The sequence below is a fragment of the Hyperolius riggenbachi genome, chromosome 6, assembly GCF_040937935.1.
Source record: "Hyperolius riggenbachi isolate aHypRig1 chromosome 6, aHypRig1.pri, whole genome shotgun sequence".
NCBI classification, from domain to species: Eukaryota; Metazoa; Chordata; class Amphibia; order Anura; family Hyperoliidae; genus Hyperolius; species Hyperolius riggenbachi.
In genome coordinates this window covers 17,680,198-17,706,453 of record NC_090651.1, presented here as the reverse complement: position 1 = coordinate 17,706,453, position 26,256 = coordinate 17,680,198, and the positions used below count along the sequence as shown (strand labels likewise).

The window sequence follows — 26,256 nt, the reverse complement described above, 5'->3', positions numbered from 1 at the left end:
TTACGGCTATAGCAGGCACAGGGAGTAACTTCGGCACCATCAGCAGACGGAGCGGAAGTTACTTTTAAAACACAATAATTCGGCTTCCAGCAATTGCTAGAAGCCAAATTATTTCATTCCCCACCATCCATGGCGGCCTGGAGGGGGAATAGTATTTAACACGGCCCGGCCTTGTGCAGCAGCAGGATCAGCCATATACCGGCTCTATCCTGCGCCCAAGTCTCCTGCCCCGATTCCTCTCGTACGCTAATTCCTAAAAGATGGGCCTTTTGGTCAGGGGGGATCACCATGGGGGAAAGAGATGCGAACACTGGATGGGGGGGGGGGGGGGGCAGAGTTTTGCTGGACAGTCCCTTGTATTGTATATGTACACCCCTGCCTTCATGTTTTGTTTTTTTTTGCTTTTTTTCCCAGGTTTAGCTGGATTATGTATGGATTAGGGTAGGGTGAAATAACACAGTACCTTAAGAAAGAAAGCACAGAAACAGCAGGAGCCCAAATGGTGCAGTATGTAACTAGAAGGAGGTTATCGCAACAAGGGCAACCAACCATAGACAGCAGGTAGACACGGTAAACCTATTTCCACTCGGGTGTTCCCAGATGATCTTGGTGTGGACACTCTCTAGAAAAACACAGGGTACTGCAGACCAAGGTCCCACAAACAGGAGGATGACTTAGGAACACAAGGGGGCAAGAGGGGCCCAAAATCAACGAAGCTTAGTTAAAAAATGACTAAAATATAAAGGGGAAAGGAGGCTTACCTCAAACATGTTTATTAAACACTGGCAATGCGTTTTGTGGGCTTCTGCCCACTTCCTCAGGCCAAGTGATCACAAAGCCGAAAGTCATCTTTTGAGGTAAGCCACCTCTCTCCTTTATATTTTAGTCATTTTAAAAAAAAGTTTTATTGAATTTGGGTCCCTCTTACCCCCTTGTATATAGGTATTAGATCAAAATACCCAATAAACATACAGCAGGCCTGACATAGCTATTTTTATCCTTAAATATATAATTTAGATCTATAACCTTTGTAGGACACATGATGGAATTTGCACTTTGAGTTTGAGTATTTGCATAGTCCATCGTCCTACATTCCTGTAGATTTTGGAATATCGGATTGTGTTCCAGAATCATTGTGCAGTTTATGACTAAAGCACCTAAGCTAAGTTGTTACCGCTTCTTTACTAATGCACTGTCCTCTTGTCTATTGCAGGTGCCGGAAGCAGTGTGCACCACAAATGTAATAGTGCCAAACATCGCATCATCTCACCAAAGGTCGAGCCAAGGACGGGAGGTTACAGCACTCACTCGGAGGTCCAAAACAACGATGTCTCAGAAGGCAAGAATGAGCACAGTCATGGCAAGTCCAGCCGGGAGAAAAGGAACGGCAAGATGGCCAAGCCGGTGCTGCTTCATCAAAACAGCACAGAGGTCTCGTCAACCAATCAGGTGGAAGTTCCTGACACGACCCAGAATTCCCCTGTGTCCATCAGCAGTGGCCTGAATAGCGATCCAGACATGGCTGACAGTCCCGCTGTTACCGGTGTCTCAAGCATGGCCGTTGCCTCAGTAATGGGGAGCCTCTCCCAAAATGCCACTGTGTTTATGTCCGAGGTCACCAATGAAGCTGTATACACCATGTCACCCAACACTGGTGCCAGTCAACACCTCCTATCCTCAGATACCACCACCCAGGGACTTGTGTTGGCAGTGAGTTCAGATGGCCACAAGTTTGCCTTCCCTACAGCAGGGAGTTCAGATAGTTTATCCATGTTATCTGCCAATGTCTCCGAAGAGCTTGTGTTGTCCACCACACTTGACAATAGCCGAAAGATACCTGAAACCACGATGAATTTTGACCCAGACTGTTTTCTCAACAACCCAAAACAAGGGCAGACGTATGGTGGGAGTGGTCTTAAAGATGACAACATTACTACGAATATTCGAAGGTCATCCAGCACAGAACGTGGGTTTTCTTTCAGTGCAGCTTTAGTTAAGGAGATAAAAACAGAGGACACCTCATTTGAACAACAGCTGGCAAAAGAGAGCTATCCATCCACATCATCAAACACGCTAACCCTCACTCCTGGCTCCACCTTACTCGCCTCAGGTGGTGGACTCAGCCCAAGCACCACGTTGGAACAAATGGATTTCAGCGCGATTGACTCCAACAAAGATTACGCTGGTTTCAGCCAGGCGGTCCAGAGTCCCCATGTCCACCAAACCCCTTCCCCTAGTTTCTTTCTACAAGATGCCAGCAAGCAGATTCCTATGGAGCAAAACAACCACAGCAACTTAAATGACTCAAGCAGCTCGTACGTCAACACGATGGGTTTGACCAACGTCAAGACGGAAGCCTCTAGTCAAACACCCACTAACTGCAATGGCGCCATTGACCAAGCTAGAATAGAGTCCACTACTTCTCTCCAGCTAATGCAATTCCAGGCAAACTTCCAGTCTATGAATTCAGAAGAGGTTCAGATGGAAACAACACAGCAGACTGAAGGTAACGAGCTCAAGCATGGAGATCTTCAGGCCTGCAATGCAGAACATTATATGCAGTCAGAAAACTCTGCCACGATGAGGAACGGCAACGGCCTCCCAATTCTGCAGGGAAATATGGTGCAAGGACTCTATCCGGTGGCCCACCAGGCAATGAACAACTCCTCCAACATGGAGCTCAACTTAGATCATTTTGATATCTCCTTCAGCAATCAGTTTTCCGATCTCATCAATGACTTTATATCTGTGGAAGGAGGGAGTAACACCATTTATGGTCACCAGTTGGTAGCTGGCGATAGCAATGTGTTGCCACAGACCGAAGATGGCAATCGACCCGCTTACTCTCAGGCTGAAATGTGCATACCTTGTTGCAGCCCTCATCAAGCCAGTATGCAGCTGAGCAGTTCCGAAAACGGAGCCACTACCATGGCCTACATGCATGTTGCAGAGGTTGTGTCAGCGGCAGCACAAAGCACCCTGGGAATGCTGCAACAAAGCGGGCGGCTCTTCATGGTGACCGATTACTCCCCAGAGTGGTCATATCCTGAGGTGAGATTCTGTTGGTGTAACATTCTATACATGTATAACTTTATATTGGTGTTTAGTCCAGCAGAGGTTTATTATAGACCAAAGGTGTCAGACACAAGGCCCAAGGGCCGAATGAGACCCTCCTAGTCATTTTATGTGGCTCTCCTGAGCTTCAAATGTGCATCATTGTAAGCAGCGAACGAACAGCACACGGCCTTCCCAGCCAGAGGAGCACAACAGTGACAGTGTTTCTGGTTAAAACCTTGCCAGTTTGAGTTGGGGTGCAGAAACAACCCATGGGGCCCCTCAGCAGAATTACCATGCCCTCAGTGGCATAGCTAGGGTTTTCAGCACCCAGGGACATAGACAGTTTTTGTGCCCCCACCCTGGACAAATTGGGCGAGGCCACATGTCAGAATGTGGTCATGGGTGGAGTCAAATGTACAAATGCTGTATATGTATAGCCATGTATTGCCCCCTTCCCCCATTTACATAGCCTGATATGCCCCCCTTTAAATAGCCAAATGTGCACCCTTTTTATGTGCCCCCCTTTAGATAGCCAGATGTGCCCCACTATTTCTACTGCTGTTAATGCTTCTGCACTCCTCTGCAGATGGAGGGAAAGAAGCAGGGGCACTTCAGGGAGCCGCCTCTCACGCACGTGGGGGTGGAGCAACTGTGCTGAGCGCCCTCACAGTGCAGCGCCCGGGGACATATGTCCCCCCGTGCTCACCCTTAGCTACGCCTCTGCACCCCCCTTCCGCCCTGGGATCCAAACCCCCTTTTGTGGCTGCTTGTGATTTGTTGAACTTATCATACCCCAGTGATCAAGTTCCAATCAGTTTCAGACAGTTTATCAGCTTCGTGGGGTAGGCGGTGGAAGACCCATAACAAGTGTAGCCACAAAAATGCCTGATCTGAAGTATAGTCTCCTGTATCCGAAGAAGGGAAGGATAGTAGTCGAGGTCACCCACAGCTCTCTGGGCCCCCTGCAATCACAAGTGCTGCTCCTCTCTAGGTACACCCCCGATCAGAAACACTTCTTATATTTGTATATTGCTATATAGCCCTGCTCTCCCAGTTATGCTTAGCCTAAGCTGTTTATTATGCTCCCCCCCCGCCCCCCCTAACATTCTGGGAGACCAGAGGTCTTTTCTACTGTCTTTAGAGCTCTTAGTAAATAAACATTCCTTTGAGATCGACTAAAGATGTCAAAAAGTCAATCAGCGAGAGAAGAAATTTTACAACAGGCAAACACTGACTAAATCATTTATAAATGATTAGTGTAAAAACAAATACTCAATTTTATTACTCACGTTATTCAGATTATAGTTCCTCTTTAAGTTTTGCTTGAATTTCAGTTTTTGCTTAAAATTGGCAGTTTCACCAGACAAAATGGCCGCCGTGACGCCACACACGCCCCAGATACGTGACAAATAAGCTCCTGAGAGTTTAATTTTCTCCCTTTTTTTATTTTGCAAGTAGTCAGTTTTCTTGTTAGTTGGAAGCCTCAGCCGTCTTTAACCGTCTCGGAGAAAAGTCATATTTTATTTGAGCGGCATTAAATAAACAGCGATCAGGCTGAAAGAGCAGATGTTGTATGTCAAACTGTAATACGCCATCTGCCAAAAATAATTGCGGCCCCTAATGAATATGGGAAGGCAGATCGCTCCTGAGAGACCGAATTACTCAGAAAAAATAGAAACTTCACCTGATTTTCTGCAGGTATTTTTTTTTTTAATCTTTAAAAAAAAAAAAAAAAAACAGTAAAAGGAGGGAAAAAACAGCACTTAATAGCACCAAATTAATCTAGAGTCAGGTGTTGATTAAAATCAATATGGGAATGGCCAGACTTCAATCGCTTAATACTGAACGAGGAACATCCGAGAGAAGAATGACAATGTTCTGATATTTATGGCGTAGATGGATATTTAGCAAGGAAAAGCTGCGAATTTGGGGGAGAGCAAGGAAAAGTCGGAAGGTCAACAGCAGTATTGTCTTAGGTGGGCCGCACCAGGGGGATAACTAGAAATCACTGGGCCCCCCTCAAAACTTTGGATGGGCCCTCCCCCCAGGTATAGGTGCCCCCAGTATAGATAGCCAGGTATAAGTGCCCCCAGTATAGCTAGCCAGGTATAGGTGCCCCTAGTATAGCTAGCCAGGAATAGGTGCCCCCAGTATAGGTATCCAGGTATAGGTGCCCCCAGTATAGGTAGCCAGGGATAGGTGCCCCCAGTATAGGTAGCCAGGTATAGGTGCCCTCAGTATAGGTAGCCAGGAATAGGTGCACTTAGTATAGATAGCCAGGTATAGGTGCCCCTAGTATAGCTAGCCAGGAATATGTGCCCCCAGTATAGGTATCCAGGTATAGGTGCCCCTAGTATAGGTAGCCAGGGATAGGTGCACCCTGTATAGGTAGCCAGGGATAGGTGCACCCTGTATAGGTAGCCAGGGATAGGTGCACCCTGTATAGGTAGCCAGGGATAGGTGCACCCAGTATAGATGGCCAGGGATAGGTGCACCCAGTATAGATGGCCAGGAATAGGTGCCCCTAGTATAGGTAGCCAGGGATAGGTGCACCCTGTATAGGTAGCCAGGGATAGGTGCACCCTGTATAGGTAGCCAGGGATAGGTGCACCCAGTATAGATGGCCAGGGATAGGTGCCCCCAGTATAGGTAGCCAGGAATAGGTGCACTTAGTATAGATAGCCAGGTATAGGTGCCCCTAGTATAGCTAGCCAGGAATAGGTGCCCCCAGTATAGGTATCCAGGTATAGGTGCCCCCAGTATAGGTAGCCAGGGATAGGTGCCCCCAGTATAGGTAGCCAGGTATAGGTGCCCTCAGTATAGGTAGCCAGGAATAGGTGCACTTAGTATAGATAGCCAGGTATAGGTGCCCCTAGTATAGGTAGCCAGGAATAGGTGCCCCCAGTATAGGTATCCAGGTATAGGTGCCACCAGTATAGGTAGCCAGGGATAGGTGCCCCCAGTATAGGTAGCCAGGTATAGGTGCCCCCAGTATAGGTAGCCAGGGATAGGTGCCCCCAGTATAGGTAGCCAGGTATAGGTGCCCCCAGTATAGGTAGCCAGGGATAGGTGCCCCCAGTATAGGTAGCCAGGGATAGGTGCCCCCAGTATAGGTAGCCAGGTATAAGTGCCCCCAGTATAGGTAGCCAGGAATAGGTGCACTTAGTATAGATAGCCAGGTATAGGTGCCCCCCAGTATAGATAGCCAGGTATAGGTGCCCCCTGTATAGCCAGAAGAGGGGAATCGCTGAAGAGGGGGACGAGGCTAGGGAAGAGGGAAGTCGGCCCCCCTCCCCGCGGCTGTGTGAGCCGGCCACTTCACCCGCCTGGCCTGCACCCTTTCCTGCCCCCAAAAACAGCCCTGGTCAGGCACCAGAACCGCAGGCTTCTCCCTGACGCCCCTCCCCGTCTCTGACACCTTCATTTCCGTATGTCAGTGCTTAAATCTATGAACTATTAACCTTTTTTTTATCTTTTTCCTGCTCTCAGAGGCCATTTACTGACAGGAAAGTGTTTTATAGCTATAACTACTTATCAGTGAGGGTCACACTGTAGTCTGACCCAGTCCTGACCCAACTGTCACTTGCATACCTGATCTTTAACTCTTAAGGGCAGAGAAAGAAAAAAAAGAAACACAGCATAGTTATTTGTGTGCTCGGCACTGTACATACACATGTCTATCTCATCATGTCACATGTCACCTCGGGTATCCTTTATAACTATGCTGATCTGCTGAATAGCAGAGAAATGGCGATATTTACGTAGGTCATTATGGCCCTTATTCAAGTTCACATTTTCTGTGAATTTTCTCCTTAGTCTTAAACCTGCGCTTGTGACTGATGCATGTTTTGCTAACCGCAGTTGCATCCTCAGAGGCCCAGTAAATTAAAGGACTACTAGCACCCCAGCAAAAAAGTAGTAAGCAGTTAAAATCAGATAGAACTGACAGGTTTTGGGCTAGTCCATCTCCTCATGGGGGATTTCTTCGGGTTTTCTTTGTTTTCAAAAGCATTTTCTGAACGGCCATTGTTAAGTGTAACTTTACTAAGATACCAGCCAGACTCCCTTCTCACTATTTTGGCAGCTAGACTTAGCTAGACTTAGACTGCCATTCAGGAAATGCTTTTGAAAACAAAGAAAACCCTGAGAATCCCCCATGAGAAAACAGACTAATCCAAACTGCTTCCCTTATTCGCTGGCGTGGTCCTTTAAGTCAAAGTAGAGAAATTGCACCCCACTTTAAATCCCTTTTAGAGCATCCAATCAGGTGCTCAGGAGCCCCTCCACCAGTCAGACTTCCAGAGCTTCAGGCTGGGATCCTTTAAGAAAGCTGTATTTGTTACCTCTTCTTCTCAACCCACAGCAGCTCACCTACCAAACCAGAGGGTAGAAGGATAGTTGCAGAAGACTTGATTCACACCAGAAAGCAGAGATGGATTAACCCCCTTGGCCAGTGGTGTAGCAATAGGCGGTGCAGAGGTAGTGACCGCATCGGGGCCCTTGGCCCACCACTCAAACACAGTATTAGCTCTTTATTAGTCCTCTGCTGATAATATTCACTTCTATAGTTGATTTGAATAGTAGTGATCATTAACACACAGTTTCCCATCCCCTTCTTGCACCTCTGACACTGTAGTTGTCCTTGATTGGTTTTGGTGCGCCGCATCAATTGTTATGTATAGCGTGCTTGTGGGGGCCCCAATGCTAAACTTGCACTGGGACACACGGCTTCTTAGCTACGCCACTGCCCTTGGCGGTGCAATTCTTTCCAGATTTTAGGATCTAAAAGCGGTGCAATGTTTTTTGCATGCTTTTAGATCCTAAAACCTGGAAAAAATCATGCTGCTAGGAAATTCTGCAGCAGCCCAGCACTCACTCACCTCCCCGGGATCCAGCGCTGCAGTTTTCCCTCCATCCTCCGGGTGGCGATGTGAGCCTATAGTGAGATTGCTGGTTGTCGTCATGACAACAGCCGGCGATCTCACCATGGGAAAGCAGAGCCTCGGAGGAGATGAAGAAGAATGGCGGCTGACGTCGGGATCCCCCGGGAGGTGAGTGATAAACACCCGCTGCGCGCATTGCTCTGCAGTAACCTCCTGGAGGCTACCACGAGTTCAGCTCGGGGTTACCGCTCCTGGCTTGTTTTTTCCACCCCGAGCTGTACTAGTGATTACCGCTAAGGATGTTAAGATATTGTGGGGCCCTAGGCAAGGTAGTGGATTTGGTGCCACTTTGTGGTCCTTCTGGCAAGCTGAAGTGGAGAGAGGTTAGAGAAGGTGGCAGATGGGCCCCCACTAGGCCCCAAGCACCTGCCTAGGTTGCCTGGTGGATGATCTTGCTCTTCTAGAAAGGTGACAGTTGGGTGCTGTGCTTACTAAGCTGCCAGCTGGTATATGTAGTGCCGCTGTGCTCATTAAGCTGCTGGCTGGTATATGTAGTGCCGCTGTGCTCACTAAGATGCCGGCTGGTATATGTAGTGCAGCGCCTGTAGGAATTAAGCTGTAAACTTTGCTCCAGAAGACTACAAGATTACAGGAGGGAATGCCCCCCCTCCCCCACCTCCCTTCCTCTCCCCTCCCCCACCCCCCTTCGGTCTATCTCATAGTCTTCCGTGTTTCAATAAAGAAAAAATTCTTGTATGGAGTAATTTGTTAAATGGGAGCTTGTTATATGCAAATGAAGGTAATAATCCTCAAACACCTGTTTACTCTTATTAAGCTGGCTGCGCGCGCTGTAATGTATTCATAGACTTATCCTCATTTCATATTCCTTAAAGTGATGTTTTCATTTTAGTCTTAAGATGCTTTAATAGTCTCCCACCCACAGCTGATTTCATGGTTTCTTGAAAAAAAAGAACAGCGGCATTATAGAGTTCACACCGGGCTTAAAGGGAAACTGCAGCGGTAAAGCGTGATTTCCGGCTACACAGGTATATTTTATAGACAGCTGGTCCATGACTCCATGTTTCTAATTGTCTTTAGTAATCTCGTGTGCAGCAGCGCTCAGACATGGAGAGGGAGGAGCAGCTGGGAGCCTCCCTGCAAGAGATGTTACTTTAAAAAGAATCTGTACTAAAAAAAAACAATGAGGCTTCCCTGTCCCCTGTAGCTGCAGGCAGTCCAGCACTGGCGCCCACGACTCCTCCCCCGACAAGCCTGGCAAAGGATGATATATTTACCTCGCCGGGATCCAGCGCAGGTGCAGTGGAGGATCTTCGTTTGGACTAGGCGGAAATAGCCCAGCCCGATCGTATCCGCTCTACTGCGCAGGAGCAAAAGGACTCGAGCCTGCGCAGAACAGCGGATCGATCGGGTTCGAGAGGCACTCATGCTTGCTACACAGCCCTAGCAGTTAAAGGACAACTGAAGAGAGGTATATGGAGGCTGCCATGTTTATTTCCTTTTAAGCAATACCAGTCGCCTGGCAGCTCTGCTGATCCTCTGCCTCTAATATAGAGTGACCAGATTTTTGTAGGCTCAACCTGAGACAGGGTCGGGGGGATGGCGAAAAATGTGGTGCCTGCCGCGCCGAAAAATGGGCGTGGCCATAACATTCTATGGGCGGAGCTAACATAATGATGCAACAGCGAGGCATAAGAAAGCAGTGTTTATGCCGTGATGTGGTCAAACGAGGATTCGCATCATAGGTGTGCAGAAACTGTGTGATGCTATTTAATAGTATGCCATAACCCCAAAGCAGCAAACACAGCCAACTATGACCATTAAATAATAAATGCAGCAACAGTTACCCCAGACAACATAAAATAAACGCAATGGGCAACATGTCAGCACAAAATAAAAGCATTGCGGGCAACATTTCAGCACAAAATAAACGCAATGGGGGCAAACATGTCAGTACAAAATAAACGCAATGGGGGCAAACATGTCAGTGCAACATAAACACACTGCGGGCAAACATGTCAGTAAAAAATGAACACAATGGGGTACAACATGTCCGTACAAAATAAACGCACTGCGGGCAACATGTCAATACAAAATGAACGCAATGGGGCAAACATGTCAGCACAAAATGTACGCAATGGGGGCAAACATGTCAGCACAAAATGAACGTAATGCGGGCAAACATTTCACCTGGAAAAAAAAAAAGCATTTACTTACCTGACATAAGTCAGTCAGCCAGCCGGCCGGCCGGCCGGCCTCTCGTGTGTGTGCGCAGCTCCCCGGGCTCACAGGCACTCAGGCAGAGCAGGGCTATGGCAAGATGGCGTCCGGAGGCGGAGCCCTGTACTGGAGACACAAATAGTCTCCAATACAGGGCTCCGCCTCCGGACGCCATCTTCCCGTAGCCCTGCTCTGCCTGTGCCTGCTGGAGGAGGACAATGCAGGCTGGAGCGGGGCTGCGGGGAATGAACTAGCGCAGTCTCTAGGAGACGCTGCGGCTAGTTCATTGTACGGTGGCCACAGCCCCGAGGCCGGGACGTCCTGCTGCTAAAAGCGGGACTTTTACCGGGACCTCATGCAGCCTCGGACAGCGCCCCCCGAAGGCAGGACGTGTCCCGGGTAAAGCGGGATGTATGGTCACCGTATCTAATACTATTAGCCATAGCCCCTGAACAAGCATGCAGCAGATCAGGTGTTTCAGACTTTAAAGTCAGAGCTGACAAGACTAGCTGCATGCTTGTTTCTGGTGTTATTCAGATACTACTGCAGAGAAATAGACCAGCAGGGCTGCCAGGCAACAGGTATTGATTAAAAGGAAATAAATATGGCAGCCTCCGTATACCTCATACTTCAGTTCCCCTTTAAAGAGCACCTGTAACAAAAAAAGTTCCCCTGGGGGGTACTCACCTCGGGAGGGGGAAGCCTCAGGGTCCCAATGAGGCTTCCCCCTCCCCTGTAGCTGCAGGCAATCCAGCGCTGGCTCCCCCGAAGTGGTCCGGAATCCTCCCTCGACAAGCCTGATAAGCGCTGATTTATTTACCTTTCCTGTCTCCAGTGGGGGCGCTGTTGCGGCTCACCGCATGGAGATAGGCGGAAATAGCTGATTTCTGTCGGGCCACTCTACTGCGCAGGTGGAGACTTGTGCCTGCGCAGTAGAGCGAGCCGACAGCGATCGGCTATATTCCGCCTATCTCCCCACTGTTCGGGGAGCTTTATCGCCGCTGCTGTGGGACCGAGAAGGATGGGGGAAGCCTCAATAGGATCCGGAGGCTTCCCCCACCCAGGTGACTACCCCACAGGGGAGTTTTTTTTGTTACAGGTTTTCTTTAAGGCACTTGTTTTTTCACTGACCTGAGGAACGGGCAAGCACCCACGAAATGCATTGTCAATTTTATGTACTCTAATAAGATACTTTTTTTTCAATAAACTTGTTCCATTGTCCATCTTCCGGTATGCATGCAATCTGCCGCGGGCGCATTTATCAGGCCTCCTCAACAAGGGTTATCTCAGGAAGACGGGAATAAACAGCAACATTTACCGTTCTGAGCAGCACATTAGAATGTTTTCTTGGTAAGAATATGTCCTTGTTTTGCAGCTTTTAGACCTTCAGTAACTCCAATAAGGTCAAGTTGTGTTATCAACCAGCTGCATCTGCAAGGCGAGCAGCTCCCTCTTCTGTCCGAACCGCGTAAGGCAGCTCTCAAAGATCAAATTCATTATTTCATTTAGGGGCTGAGTCATAAAACGATAATACACTAATACACATTCATTGCTGTGTTATCCTTTCTTTTTTTTGCACTGTATCGGTGCCTTTGAGGACAGTTAAGCCCGATACACACATCCAATTTTGATTGGTCAATTACTGACCAATTTTTTATTTATCATAGGCGGAGACATCTTTAGTCTTGTCAGGTGTAGCTCTGTGGAATGTATAGATACTGAGAGTTCCAAAGCCAGTGAAAATGATGGCTGGTCTCCCAGAATGCTTTGGGGAGGGGAGAATTCCATATAGCTAAACAGCCTAGGCTAAACATCACTGGGTGTGCTGGGCTACATACCAATATATAGCAATATATAGCTATAGGAAGTGTTTTTGATGTGAAGGAAAATTGCTGTAAAAGTAGGTGTCCTGAATAATGTATTACATTCTACTTTACTTCACTACATTGCCTCTGTAAAACAATGGGAGGCGGAACTAACTTTAAGCATGATGATTGGAGTTTGCAGAGCAGCAGCACACTGATGAGCTGTCACAGCACTCTCTTCGCAGCACACTGTAAGATCAGCTAAAATCAATCATATTTTTAAATGAACACACAATTATTTTTATATAGCTCCTTGCTGAAGTTCTGTTTATTTTGGTGTTTTCCGTTCTTGGTTTTTGCTTTGTTCGTTGTGCCTGGTCGGGGTTGTGTAGCCTATAGAGGATGACAGTCTTGGAATTCATCAAGCCAATTTGGTTGTGGAATAATTTGTGTTGGGCTGTTGTTATTTGGCTCTGCTTCCCACCCTCCGCTTGCCTGTGTGTGTCCAGCAGAGGCGTATCTAGAGGGGTACAGGCATGACTTGTGCCATGGGCACCACAACTGCCCCCTCCTCCCTCATGTGCCACCACCATACTGAAGGATGCCTCTCAGGCATTTGTATCTGCTTTTATACCGGAGGACATCTCTCATTACCTATACTGGGGTGTGTGTCTACGTATACAAATCTATACTGGGGGGCTACTTATACTAAGGAGAACCTCTCATTACCTATACTGAGGGACTACTTATACTGGAGGGATACCTATTACCACTTATGCTAAAGAAGGCTACTTATACTGGGGAGACATCCCTACTCTAACTACATATACTGGGAGGGCAATGTACACATGGGTCTACTTATACTGGATAAACTACCTCTGGCTACCTACTCTAGGGTGCTGCCTCTGGCTACTTTTACTTAGGGGCTAACTCTAACAACCTATACTGGGGAGACTTCACTGCAATTGCAAGAAAAGAAGCTGCTATTATGGGACAAGGTGGTCTGATGGGGGGAGGGAGGGCGCAATTTCAGTGTTTGCCATAGGCGCTATGTCACCCAGATACGCCTCTGGTGTCCAGGCAGTAACTCCTCCATTCAAAGGAGGTGAAGAGATGTTAGACTTTTACTTCCAGAAAGTTAAGACAGCTTGATAGTTCTCCGTGGAACAATAAGAGCTGTCGGAGGCGTGATTCGGTTCCTAATGTGGATAAAATGATTCACGGTCCGAATATTCATGATTGTGATGACTGTGTCAGTCCGCTGCAGTCCAGACTGGGGAGAACTACAAATCCCAGCATCCCCGGCAGGAAACAGAACACAGAGGATCCAGGCCAGATGTTTGGAAGATGGCTGGGAAAATGGATCCTCCTACGGTTCCTTCCTCATGTCCGGACCACAAATACCGACTCACTGTTACCAGCTGCCTATGTGGGGGCAGAGCTCTAGACACAGATAGTCTCATTGGCCTCAATTCACTAAGGGCAGTTCGGTTAGGTCGGTAAAATACAGCATTCGGTATTTTACACTTTTTTTTCTGAAATCACTAAGATTTCCCGCATGTGGTAGAAGGTCAGTAATATAAAGTACAAACATGCTTCAATTCACGAAGCTCTGCTCGGTAAGAGCTGGTCCACACTAGGTCCGGAAACAAATCCGTGGCTGCGTTTTTCAAACCTGATGAAAAACGGAGTCCCGGATACTAATGTTCAAAGTAGCAGCCAGCCTCACCCAAGTAAAAAACGGATCCGTCTGCGTTTGCGGGGATCCGTTTTCAAAACCTGAACGGAAGGTCCGGATCTGCTGCATTTTCACGCAACGGATCAGGACCACGGATACACGCAGGGGTAGTGAAAGCAATGAGAAAACGCATCTCCAGCTCCACAGGCAAAAAACGGATGTGAAAACGGATAGCCTGAGCTTTATGATTGGCCCAAAAAAATCCTCCCACTCCTTCCTAATGATGGAGACGTTTTCTGTCAGGGAAAAACCTGAACGGAAACTGATGCAAAACTGATGCACTTTCATCAGTTTGCAGTACGGTGGGTACTTCCCCTAATCTTCCCCGGATCCGGACTGCAGTGTCCGTCCTGCAACTGTGTCTAGTGTGGACCTAGCCTAAGTCTTACCAGCTGTGGAGCAGGTCAGCGATGAGGCAGGACCAGAGCTGGATTTATCATAAGGCAAAGTAGGCACATGCCTACAGGCGCCTGATGATGGAAAGGAGGCTCACTCCCCTCCCCGAGTGACTCCCTCTCTCCTTCCATATGCAGAGTCCTGATGAGAGTATCAATGAGAGGTTTCTCACTCTGCTCTCAGCGACGAGAGCTCCCTTTAGTCGGGACCACCTCTAGCTACTTAATACTGAGGTTCCTCTATCTACCTAATACAAAGGGGCACTTGTAGCAAGGGAAGTAGGGGAAAGGGTTGGCTGAGCCAGCCAGCACACTTGCAGTGTGGTTTGGTGGGGGGTTTGTAGGTCCATGGAGGGTGATGTCTAGGGTGCCCGGACATCTGTGCCTATAGGCTCCTGCTTGGGCAGTCCGCTATGTGCATGAATTGGAGTTTTCTGTCCAGTGCATCCCCGGCATTATTTTAGATGTGCTGCAACCACCAGGGGGAGATCATCTGTATAGAGCATACAGATATTCACATCTAAATACATACAGAAAAGATTTTAAAAAGTATCCTTCTACTCAGTGTTGGACTGGGATGTGGAAAAGATGAGGAAATCTACCTGCTGGCCAAGCAGCAGAAACCTTGGTATCACTCCACTCCCAAAAGAAACCTGCAGCAAGTCTTCACTGTGAGCAGTAACATGATTACTGCTGCTTGGCCAGCAAGTGGATTTCCTCAGCATTACCACCTCCCAGTCTGACATTGCTTCTACTGCTCTGCCAGACTAAAATCCCTCCTTCCAGGGTATAGGAACAAATCAGGTGAGAAACAGGGTTGTGTGGCCCTCTCTATTGGCTGTGTGGCCCTCCCTATTGGCTGTTTGGTACATTTGTCAATGTTACCGCATGGAGAGTGTGAGTTATCAGATGATAAGAGCTGGAGGTAAATACCGAACACTTTTGTTTGATTTACCAAATGCTTTAATCATTGTCAGTTGCAGTTTCTTAACATTTCTTGTGGCAATTACCTCACAAGTCTGCAATTTACCTCACTGGTCAGTAATTGAACTTTTCAGTGCATGATGTATATTTTCCGATTCGGCACGGAATTGAAGGGAACAATGTATACATGTATGGCCAGCCTAAACTTCCATGCCCACGGCAAGACTTTGGCCAGCGCACACCAAAAAGCGATAGCGGAATCGCAAACCCTCAGCACTTTTTGAAGTCATTTTTCTAGGCCATTCCAGGCCTAGCGATTTTCTAATCATGCCTGGAGATTTTTGGAGTGTTTTGTTGTAGCATTTTTTATTTTTTGTTACAGTAGAGCTGGAACTGAACAGCTTCTGTAACAAAAACGTTTGGAAAATCGCTCTGATCTAGCGCTAGAGCGATTTTCCACTTTCCTATACTTAACATTGAGGCTGAATCACCTCAGAAATGAGCAGAAATGCTGCAGGACCCACGTTTGCGTTTGGGAGAAAAGCTCATCGCTCTGGTGTGATCCATCCCATTCATATACATTAGCCAAGCGCTTTTCAAAGCGCTGGCGTTTTTAAAGGCGCTCAGAAGCTCTCTTTGTGTGCACCAGCCCTGCATCTGTCAAAACGACAGAAGAACTATCATTCCCACTGACATTATGTAACTAGCTTTTTATTATCTTTTAGGAAAAAGCAGTAAGGTCTTGTTCACACTGAGGCTCTATTCACACCTGTGTTTTCAAAATTGCCGGCGTTTTTGCAGGAGTGATTTTTCTGCGATTTCGCGGGGAAAAATCACTGAACAGTGCAGCGATTTTAGCGCGATCGTGTTTTGCACTTCTATAGCACTGAATTGTGATCGCCTGGAAATCGCCTGGTGCAGGCGACGCATTTGTGTTCGGCGTTTTCGGGCGATTTGCGGCGATTAGCGCAAATCGCCCAAGTAAGAACGAGCCCATAGGGTTTCATTACGCTAGCGCTTTTAAAAAGCACTAGCGCTTGAGCGTTTTGCCGAAATTGCGGCAAAACGCTCTAGTGTGAATGGGGCCTAAGGGTGCTTTTGGCTTTTTTTAAGCGCCAATTTTGAAAATCGCCCTAAAAGCGCTTTTGCAATGATTCCCTATGAGAGCGTTCACATCTGAACTGTTTGATTCCGATCCGCTCACCAAGCTGCTGCCTGTATCATTTTTGGGGCAATTTGCCTCAATGGAAGGTATAGGGAAATTGCAAAGTGTTAGAAAAATCTCCTTGTATAGAGACTTCCCGAGCGTTTTCCGGGTGAAAGAGTTCACTTCCTGACTTGCGTCAGAAAGTGAAAAAACAAATCGCTCTGCAAAAGCACTTAGAAAAGTGCTTTACAAAAATCTCAACGTGCAGGTGAGCGCCCGGGAGGTGCTAAAAATAATCGCACAGAAAAATCGCGAAATGCTGGCGTCAGTGATTGCGATTTTAGATGTGAACAAAGCCTAAACGACGGTCACAGAAGGATGATGACGATGCTCGCGCATTTTAACCACTTCAGCCCGAGAGCAATTTTCACATATAGGCGCTGCTCCCATTCATTTGCCAATAACTTTATTACTCCTTATCACAACTAAATGATCTATATATTGTTTTTTTCAGGACAAATTCGGCTTTTAGTGTGTGTTCATTTTGTTTAGTAATCACCTTATTTTCTATGCATTTTAAAGGGAAAATAAGGGAAAAAGATGAAAAAAACAATCTATTTCTCCATTTACATCCATTATAGCTTTAAATTAAACAGTGCTGACTATTAGAGTTGGGCCGAACCTCCGATTTTAGGTTCGCGAACCTGGTTCGCGAACTTCCGCGGAAGGTTCGGTTCGCGTTAAAGTTCGCGAACCGCAATAGACTTCAATGGGGATGCGAACTTTGAAAAAAAAAAATAATTATGCTGGCCACAAAAGTGATGGAAAAGATGTTTCAAGGGGTCTAACACCTGGAGGGGGGCATGGCGGGGTGGGATACATGCCAAAAGTCCCCGGGAAAAATCTGGATATGACGCAAAGCAGCGTTTTAAGGGCAGAAATCACATTGAATGCTAAATGACAGGCCTAAAGTGCTTTCAAACATCTTGCATGTGTATACATCAATCAGGTAGTGTAATTAAGGTACTGCTTCACACTGACACACCAAACTCACCGTGTAACGCACCGCAAACAGCTGTTTGTGTAGTGACGGCCATGCTGGACTGGTGCGCACCATGGCGAGAGTGCAGGTTTTGGTGGCTTTACAGCCCATATGGTCGCCTGGCTGATGTAGCTGAATGACAGAACAGTGACTGTCCAGCTGATCAAATTTGGTCTGACCACAATGAGGCAACGACCTTATTATCGTGTGTGTGCCCCCCGAGACACTCATCTAGGCGCCGGTCATTGCTTCATTGTGATACGCAAGCCCCTTCACCACGGCAAGGTAATGATCACGAAGGGGAATGGGCGCATGTACATGCCTTTTCTTTTGTTGTTGCAGCTGCCCGCAGTGCAGCCAGAAAAATTAGGCAGTCATGTACACGCACCAGAAAAATTATTACAGCGGCCGCTGCTAGCAGCGGCCTAAAAAATTCAGCAATCCGCCTGGAGTCCCGGACCCTGTTGGTGGTGGCGGAGAAGGTAGTCAAGCGGCCTGCAGGCAGACATGCTGTGTGGAGGGACTGGGAGCGACTTAGTCTTCTTGGGGCGGGGCAGGCCAGGCAGCCAGTCACACGGCGTGCAGGCAGAGATGCTGTGTGTGCGGGGACTGACTTAGTCTTGGGGCGGGCAGCAGCCCTCCGGGATCCATGCCTCATTCATTTTGATAAAGGTGAGGTACTTAACACTTTTGTGACTTAGGCGACTTCTCTTCTCTGTGACAATGCCTCCAGCTGCGCTGAAGGTCCTTTCTGACAGGACGCTTGCGGCAGGGCAGGAGAGAAGTTGGATGGCAAATTGGGACAGTTCTGGCCACAGGTCAAGCCTGCGCACCCAGTAGTTCAAGGGTTCCTCATCGCTGTTCACAGCAGTGTCTACATCCACACTTAAGGCCAGGTAGTCGGCTACCTGCCGTTCCAGGCGTTGGTGGAGGGTGGATCCGGAAGGGCTACGGCGAGGCGTTGGACTAAAGAACGTCCGCATGTCTGACATCACCATGAGATCGCTGGAGCGTCCTGTCTTTGACTGCGTGGACACGGGAGGAGGATTAGTGGCAGTGGTACCTTGCTGGCGTTGTGCCGTCACATCACCCTTAAAGGCATTGTAAAGCATAGTTGACAGCTGGTTCTGCATGTGCTGCATCCTTTCCACCTTCCGGTGAGTTGGTAACAGGTCCGCCACTTTGTGCCTGTACCGAGGGTCTAGTAGTGTGGCCACCCAGTACAGCTCATTCCCCTTGAGGTTTTTTATACGGGGGTCCCTCAACAGGCAGGACAGCATAAAAGACGACATCTGCACAAAGTCGGATCCAGTACCCTCCATCTCCTCTTGCTCTTCCTCAGTGACGTCAGGTAAGTCAACCTCCTCCCCCCAGCCGCGAACAATACCACGGGAAGGTTGAGCAGCACAAGCCCCTTGCGATGCCTGCTGAGGTTGTTCTCCTGCCGCTGTCCCCTCCTCCTCCTCCTCCTCCTCCCCCAAAGAAACACCTTGCTCATCATCCTCTGAGTCTGACTCGTCTTCTGCACACGACTTCTCTTCTTCCTCCTCCTCCCCCCTCTGTGCTGCCGCAGGTGTTGAGGAAACAGCTGGGTCTGATGAAAATTGGTCCCATGTCTGTTCCTGCCGTAACGGTTCCTGGTCACGCTCATTCACAGCTTCATCCGCCACTCTACGCACAGCACGCTCCAAGAAGTAAGCGTAGGGAATTAAGTCGCTGATGGTGCCCTCACTGCGGCTCACCAGGTTGGTCACCTCCTCAAACGGCCGCATGAGCCTGCATGCATTTTCCATCAGTGTCCAGTTGTCGGGCCAGAACATCCCCATCTTCCCAGACTGTTTCATTCTACTGTAGTTGTAGAGGTAGTGGGTCACGGCTTTCTTCTGTTCTAGCAGGCGGGAGAACATGAGCAGGGTCGAGTTCCAGCGAGTCGGGCTATCGCAAATGAGGCGTCTCACCGGCATGTTGTTTTTGCGCTGAATTTCCGCAAAGCGTGCCATGGCTGTGTAAGACCGCCTCAAATGCCCACAGAACTTCCTGGCCTGCTTCAGGACATTCGCTAAGCCAGGGTACTTTGCCACAAATCTTTGAACCACTAGATTCATGACATGTGCCATGCAGGGTATGTGTGTCAGCTTCCCCATATGCAAAGCGGCAAGCAGATTGCTGCCGTTGTCGCACACCACGTTGCCTATCTCCAGGTGGTGCGGGGTCAGCCACTCATCCACCTGTTTCTTAAGAGCAGCCAGGAGAGCTGCTCCAGTGTGACTCTCCGCTTTGAGACAAGACATGTCTAAGATGGCGTGACAGCATCGTACCTGGCATGCAGCATAGGCCCTGCGGAGCTGGGGCTGTGTAGCTGGAGAGGAGAACTGCCACTCAGCCAAGGAGGAGGAGGACAGCGAAGAGCATGTAGCAGGAGGAGAGGAGGTGGCAGGAGGCCTGCCTGCAAGCCGTGGAGGTGTCACAATTTGGTCCGCTGCGCCCTGCTTGCCATCGTTCACCACCAGGTTCACCCAATGGGCTGTGTAGGTAATGTAGCGGCCCTGCCCGTGCTTGGCAGACCAGGCATCCGTGGTCAGGTGTACCCTTGACCCAACGCTCTTCGCAAGAGATGACACCACTTGCCTCTCAACTTCACGGTGCAGTTGGGGTATGGCCTTTCTCGAAAAATAAGTGCGGCCTGGCATCTTCCACTGCGGTGTTCCGATGGCCACAAATTTACGGAAGGCCTCAGAGTCCACCAGCCGGTATGGTAACAGCTGCCGAGCTAACAGTTCCGCCACGCCAGCTGTCACACGCCGGGCAAGGGGGTGACTGGCCGAAATTGGCTTCTTCCGCTCAAACATTTCCTTCACGGACACCTGACTGCTGCTGTGGGCAGAGGAGCAGGAACCGCTCAAGGGCAGAGGCGGAGTGGAGGAGGGTGCCTGTGAAGGTGGAAGGGAGAAAGCGGCAGAAGCAGATAATGCACCTGATGGAGGAGGAAGAGGAGAAGGAGGGTGGCTTTGCTTTTGTGTGCTGCTGCTGCTTTTGCTCAGGTGGCCATCCCATTGCTGTTTGTGCCTTTTCTCCAGGTGCCTTCGTAAGGCACTTGTCCCTACGTGAGTGTTGGCCTTTCCACGGCTCAATTTTTGTTGGCAGAGCGAACAGATGGCTTTGGTCCGATCTGAGGCACACACATTAAAAATTTCCACACCGCTGAGCCACCCTGGGATGTGGGCACTATGGGGACCTCAGCAGTTGATGCTGAAGGGCAAGTTGGCTGGCTGTACATAGGTGGCGATACATGGTGCCGGACTCTGCCACCAGCTGTTTCTGACGAAGAGCTGCCCCAGCTTCTTTCAGCAACTTCTCTCCTCCTACTACTCTCTGACTCCCCCTCTGAACTGTCCCCCTCTTCATCTCCTCTATTGGGAACATACAGAGGATCCCTATTACCGTCATCATCGTAGTCATCCTGCCCAGCTTCGCTTGCCTCAGACAAATCCAAACTTGCACCATCAGTAGGTCCTTCATCCTCCTGACACGTTACATCCATAGTGTTGCCGCGTAACTCAGACATATTAGCTGGTGAAAATTCATCTGGCTGTAACAACAATGGCTGTGCATCAGTGATTTCAACACTAAATAATTCTTGCGAAGTATCAAATGCAGCGGAAGTGGTGCTAGTAGTAGCGCTGGTGGCTGAGCAAGATGAGGTGTTCTGTGTCGCTAAATACTCAACCACGTCCTGACAATCTTGGGAGGTGATGGGACGTGCCTTCTTCCGAGCACTGTACTGTGGGCCAGGTCCACACGAAATTACATTTACACGACCTCGCGCAGACCTGCCGGGTGGCCTTCCTCTGGCTCTGGCACTACCTCTTCCTCTACCTGTTTTGTCCATATCGGGTATGCACGGAGTGGTATATCACACTGCGTGCACTCACGTAGGTAGGTGGGTTCACTTAACTGCACAGGTACTGATGCGGTGGGTTCACTAAACAGAACAGGTATACAGTGGCGGGTTCACAGAACAGGTATGCAGTGGCAGGTTCACTGAACACAACAGGTATGCAGTGGCGGGTTCACTGAAAAGGTATACAGTGGCGGGTCCACTGAACAGAACAGGTATGCAGTGGCGGGTTCACTAAACAGAACAGGTATACAGTGGCGGGTTCACTAAACAGAACAGGTATACAGTGGCGGGTTCACAGAACAGGTATGCAGTGGCAGGTTCACTGAACACAACAGGTATGCAGTGGCGGGTTCACTGAACAGGTATACAGTGGCGGGTCCACTGAACAGAACAGGTATGCAGTGGCGGGTTCACTGAACAGGTATACAGTGGCGGGTCCACTGAACAGAACAGGTATGCAGTGGCGGGTTCACTGAACAGGTATGCAGTGGTGGGTTCACAGAACAGGTATGCAGTGGTGGGTTCACAGCACAGGTATGCAGTGGTGGGTTCACTGAACAGGTATACAGTGGCGGGTCCACTGAACAGAACAGGTATGCAGTGGCGGGTTCACTAAACAGAACAGGTATACAGTGGCGGGTTCACTAAACAGAACAGGTATACAGTGGTGGGTTCACTAAACAGAACAGGTATACAGTGGCGGGTTCACAGAACAGGTATGCAGTGGCAGGTTCACTGAACACAACAGGTATGCAGTGGCGGGTTCACTGAACAGGTATACAGTGGCGGGTCCACTGAACAGAACAGGTATGCAGTGGCGGGTTCACTAAACAGAACAGGTATACAGTGGCGGGTTCACTAAACAGAACAGGTATACAGTGGCGGGTTCACTAAACAGAACAGGTATACAGTGGCGGGTTCACAGAACAGGCATGCAGTGGCAGGTTCACTGAACACAACAGGTATGCAGTGGCGGGTTCACTGAACAGGTATACAGTGGCGGGTCCACTGAACAGAACAGGTATGCAGTGGCGGGTTCACTAAACAGAACAGGTATACAGTGGCGGGTTCACTAAACAGAACAGGTATACAGTGGCGGGTTCACAGAACAGGTATGCAGTGGCAGGTTCACTGAACACAACAGGTATGCAGTGGCGGGTTCACTGAACAGGTATACAGTGGCGGGTCCACTGAACAGAACAGGTATGCAGTGGCGGGTTCACTGAACAGGTATACAGTGGCGGGTCCACTGAACAGAACAGGTATGCAGTGGCGGGTTCACTGAACAGGTATGCAGTGGTGGGTTCACAGAACAGGTATGCAGTGGTGGGTTCACAGCACAGGTATGCAGTGGTGGGTTCACTGAACAGGTATACAGTGGCGGGTCCACTGAACAGAACAGGTATGCAGTGGCGGGTTCACTGAACAGGTATACAGTGGCGGGTCCACTGAACAGAACAGGTATGCAGTGGCGGGTTCACTAAACAGAACAGGTATACAGTGGCGGGTTCACTGAACAGGTATACAGTGGCGGGTCCACTGAACAGAACAGGTATGCAGTGGCGGGTTCACTAAACAGAACAGGTATACAGTGGCGGGTTCACTAAACAGAACAGGTATACAGTGGCGGGTTCACAGAACAGGTATGCAGTGGCAGGTTCACTGAACACAACAGGTATGCAGTGGCGGGTTCACTGAACAGGTATACAGTGGCGGGTCCACTGAACAGAACAGGTATGCAGTGGCAGGTTCACTGAACACAACAGGTATGCAGTGGCGGGTTCACTGAACAGGTATACAGTGGCGGGTCCACTGAACAGAACAGGTATGCAGTGGCGGGTTCACTAAACAGAACAGGTATGCAGTGGCGGGTTCACTAAACAGAACAGGTATACAGTGGCGGGTTCACTAAACAGAACAGGTATACAGTGGCGGGTTCACAGAACAGGTATGCAGTGGCAGGTTCACTGAACACAACAGGTATGCAGTGGCGGGTTCACTGAACAGGTATACAGTGGCGGGTCCACTGAACAGAACAGGTATGCAGTGGCGGGTTCACTGAACAGGTATACAGTGGCGGGTCCACTGAACAGAACAGGTATGCAGTGGCGGGTTCACTGAACAGGTATGCAGTGGTGGGTTCACAGCACAGGTATGCAGTGGTGGGTTCACAGCACAGGTATGCAGTGGTGGGTTCACTGAACAGGTATACAGTGGCGGGTCCACTGAACAGAACAGGTATGCAGTGGCGGGTTCACTGAACAGGTATACAGTGGCGGGTCCACTGAACAGAACAGGTATGCAGTGGCGGGTTCACTGAACAGGTATGCAGTGGTGGGTTCACAGAACAGGTATGCAGTGGTGGGTTCACAGCACAGGTATGCAGTGGTGGGTTCAATGAACAGGTATACAGTGGCGGGTCCACTGAACAGAACAGGTATGCAGTGGCAGGTTCACTGAACAGGTATGCAGTGGTGGGTTCACAGCACAGGTATGCAGTGGTGGGTTCACAGCACAGGTATGCAGTGGTGGGTTCACAGCACAGGTATGCAGTGGTGGGTTCACAGCACAGGTATGCAGTGGTGGGTTCACAGCACAGGTATGCAGCCAGACAGGAACAAGTTAAGCCTAACTAATCTTTCCCTGAGAGACAGTCTGCAGCAGCTCGCCCTACTCTCACTAACGCAGGCAGCACACGAGTGACCGTAATGGCCGCCGCTGCCTGCCTTATATAAGGGGGGGTGGGGCTCCAGGGGCTAGTGTAGCCTAATTGGCTACACTGGGCCTGCTGACTGTGATGTAGAGGGTCAAAGTTGACCCTCCATGTGCATTATGGGGCGAACCGAACTTCCGCAAAGGTTCGCCTGCGGGACGCGAACGCGAACCACTGAAGTTCGCATGGAACCGTTCGCAGGCGAACCGTTCGGCCCAACTCTACTGACTATAAGTTAAACCCACTAATTTTATTTGCTCATCCATCCTGGTTATTGCAACATTTAGATTATGTTCCTAGCACAATGTATGGAGAGAATATTGTATTTGGAAATAAAAATGTCTTTTTTTCCTGTTTTTTTGCTTTCTCATTGTACACTGTAAACGATTACAAGGCCTTATTTTGAAAAATAATAGTAATATACCCTTATGGCATACATATTTAAAAAGCCAGGTTCCTACGGTAACAATATATGTTGTTTCTTTCATATTCTGTCACTTTGTTTTAATTTTACAAGTCTTTTATTTTGGTACAGAATATGCAAAAATGTAATTTCTTTTGATTCAGTTTGTGACTAAAAAAAAAAATACAGGAGACATGCGCCTCAACCCTAAAACTCTTTAAACTCTATTCTACTACTTATCACGGTTAAAATGATTCTACATATGTCTCTTGTAGTGTTGCTAAAACTTTCCCAAGTTTGATCATAATTCTGAAAATGACTTTTTATATTTGATTGAGTTTGTCCCTACCTATTTTTCATGTGATGTGGTTCACAGGTTTTAGACACACCAAAATGGATTCCACAACTCGTCACGGTTAAAATGTTACCACATGTGCCTCATTTAGTAGCAAACTGGTGGTGCACTGTCTACAAATACACTGGACAAATATATTTGTCCAGTTGGGCTTAAGTGGTTAAATGATCGTCATGGCGGATCAAATCTGATAAATTCGTTTAACGTTCCATTGCGTATAGATCTTTATACAATCTTTCCACTATAGTCTTTAGAACTTCCCCCTGCATCCTTCTTCCTTTAAAGAGGAACTCCAGCCTAAACAAACATACTGCCATTAAGTTACATTAGTTATGTTAATTAAAATAGATAGGTAATATAATCTCTTACCCACCCTGTTTTAAAAGAACAGGCAAATGTGTGATTTCATGAGGGCAGCCATCTTATTGGTTGAAAGGAGGTGACAGGGAGCATGAGACACAGTTCCAACTGTCCTGTGTCCTGAGCACCTCTCCCAGTTGCTAGGCAACGTGAATAACAACATAGGAAATCCCATCATGCTCTGCACAGCATCAGGGAAAAAAAGCCCGGGCTTTTTTTCTTTGATGGGTGGAGCTTAGCTAAAAATGCAGCTAAAAATGATGCTTTGGTAAGAAAAACAAAGTTCTGATGCTGTGAAACTGTTAAAGAAACACCAAGCCTTTTCAGGTCTGCTGAGTAGATTTTTAGTCCGGAGGTTCACTTTAACCATCCTATTGTTAGTAATCTTGCAGTCTATTGCTGTTGTCTCCATCCCGTCCGTAAAGATATTTAGTACAAAGATGGTGGAAGCTTCATTCATCATCGGCAGTTTCCAGTCATTGTTTCTTGTAGTGAGTACTTCGCTTAGCTTAGTACACGGAGTTAGGCTCCTCCCCCACTTCCTGCGATCCATGGCCATTTTTACTAAAAGGTACAGCACCATGACTTACATGTAAATCGCGGGGCCTCTTTTCCAATAACGTGCGCAATTATTGGTGTGATCTCGCTCTGTTCCCCACGGTTCATGGTCCAATCGCAGTGAGTGGAAATTGAAGGTTGCCCAATTGCATCGCAGTGCAAGTGGGAAACGGTACCCCATTCACACTGGGGATCGCAAAATGCTATCAAAATCGTTAGCGTTTTGTGATGCCGATTATTCCTCAATTTTTAATGTATTTTTACTGGAGATTTTCGCAATTATCGAGCGATCGCAATTTGCTTTTTTTAACATTTCAATTGCGATCGCTGTAAAATCTAAAAAAAAAAAGTGTTTTGTTTACCCCAAATCGCGGATCGCCAGTGATCGCTGCAATGAGATCACTGCCATATACTTTTATTTAGAATAGCACATTTCAAAGCACTAGCAATCGCCTGCAATACGGGAATCGTCGGAAACGCTCACAAATCGCCCCAGTGTGACTGGGCCCTAAGAAAAGCCTTACAACGCCATTCTACAGTCCAGGAGCGTTGCTAACCCCAAATATCAGTGACGTGTACCATGGATGTATTCTGGGGTGTGCCGGGTGTCCCCCACGCTATGAAGGGACTGCCAGACAACCTGCCCGCCCAACAGGAAGCAAGACCAGCCAGCACAGAAGCCAAGTAACTCTGCCTAGTTATGTTTAAAGTGAACCAGAGACGAATCACCCTCATGT

General features: G+C 48.4%; 1 protein-coding gene across 17 annotated transcripts in view; it reads left to right on the top strand.

The window, feature by feature from the left end:
• CAMTA1 (calmodulin binding transcription activator 1) overlaps nt 1–26,256 on the top strand; it is a 1,857,772-nt gene that overhangs the window by 1,611,422 nt on the left and 220,094 nt on the right. For all 17 annotated transcript variants that reach the window (XR_011021914.1, XM_068238930.1, XM_068238931.1 and 14 more), the window contains one exon: nt 1,214–3,051. Coding sequence is in view for 16 of the 17 variants with exons in the window: in XM_068238930.1 (XP_068095031.1) it covers nt 1,214–3,051 (1,838 nt within the window). In the remaining variant the exon portion in view is untranslated. The remainder of the gene's footprint in view (nt 1–1,213; nt 3,052–26,256) is intronic.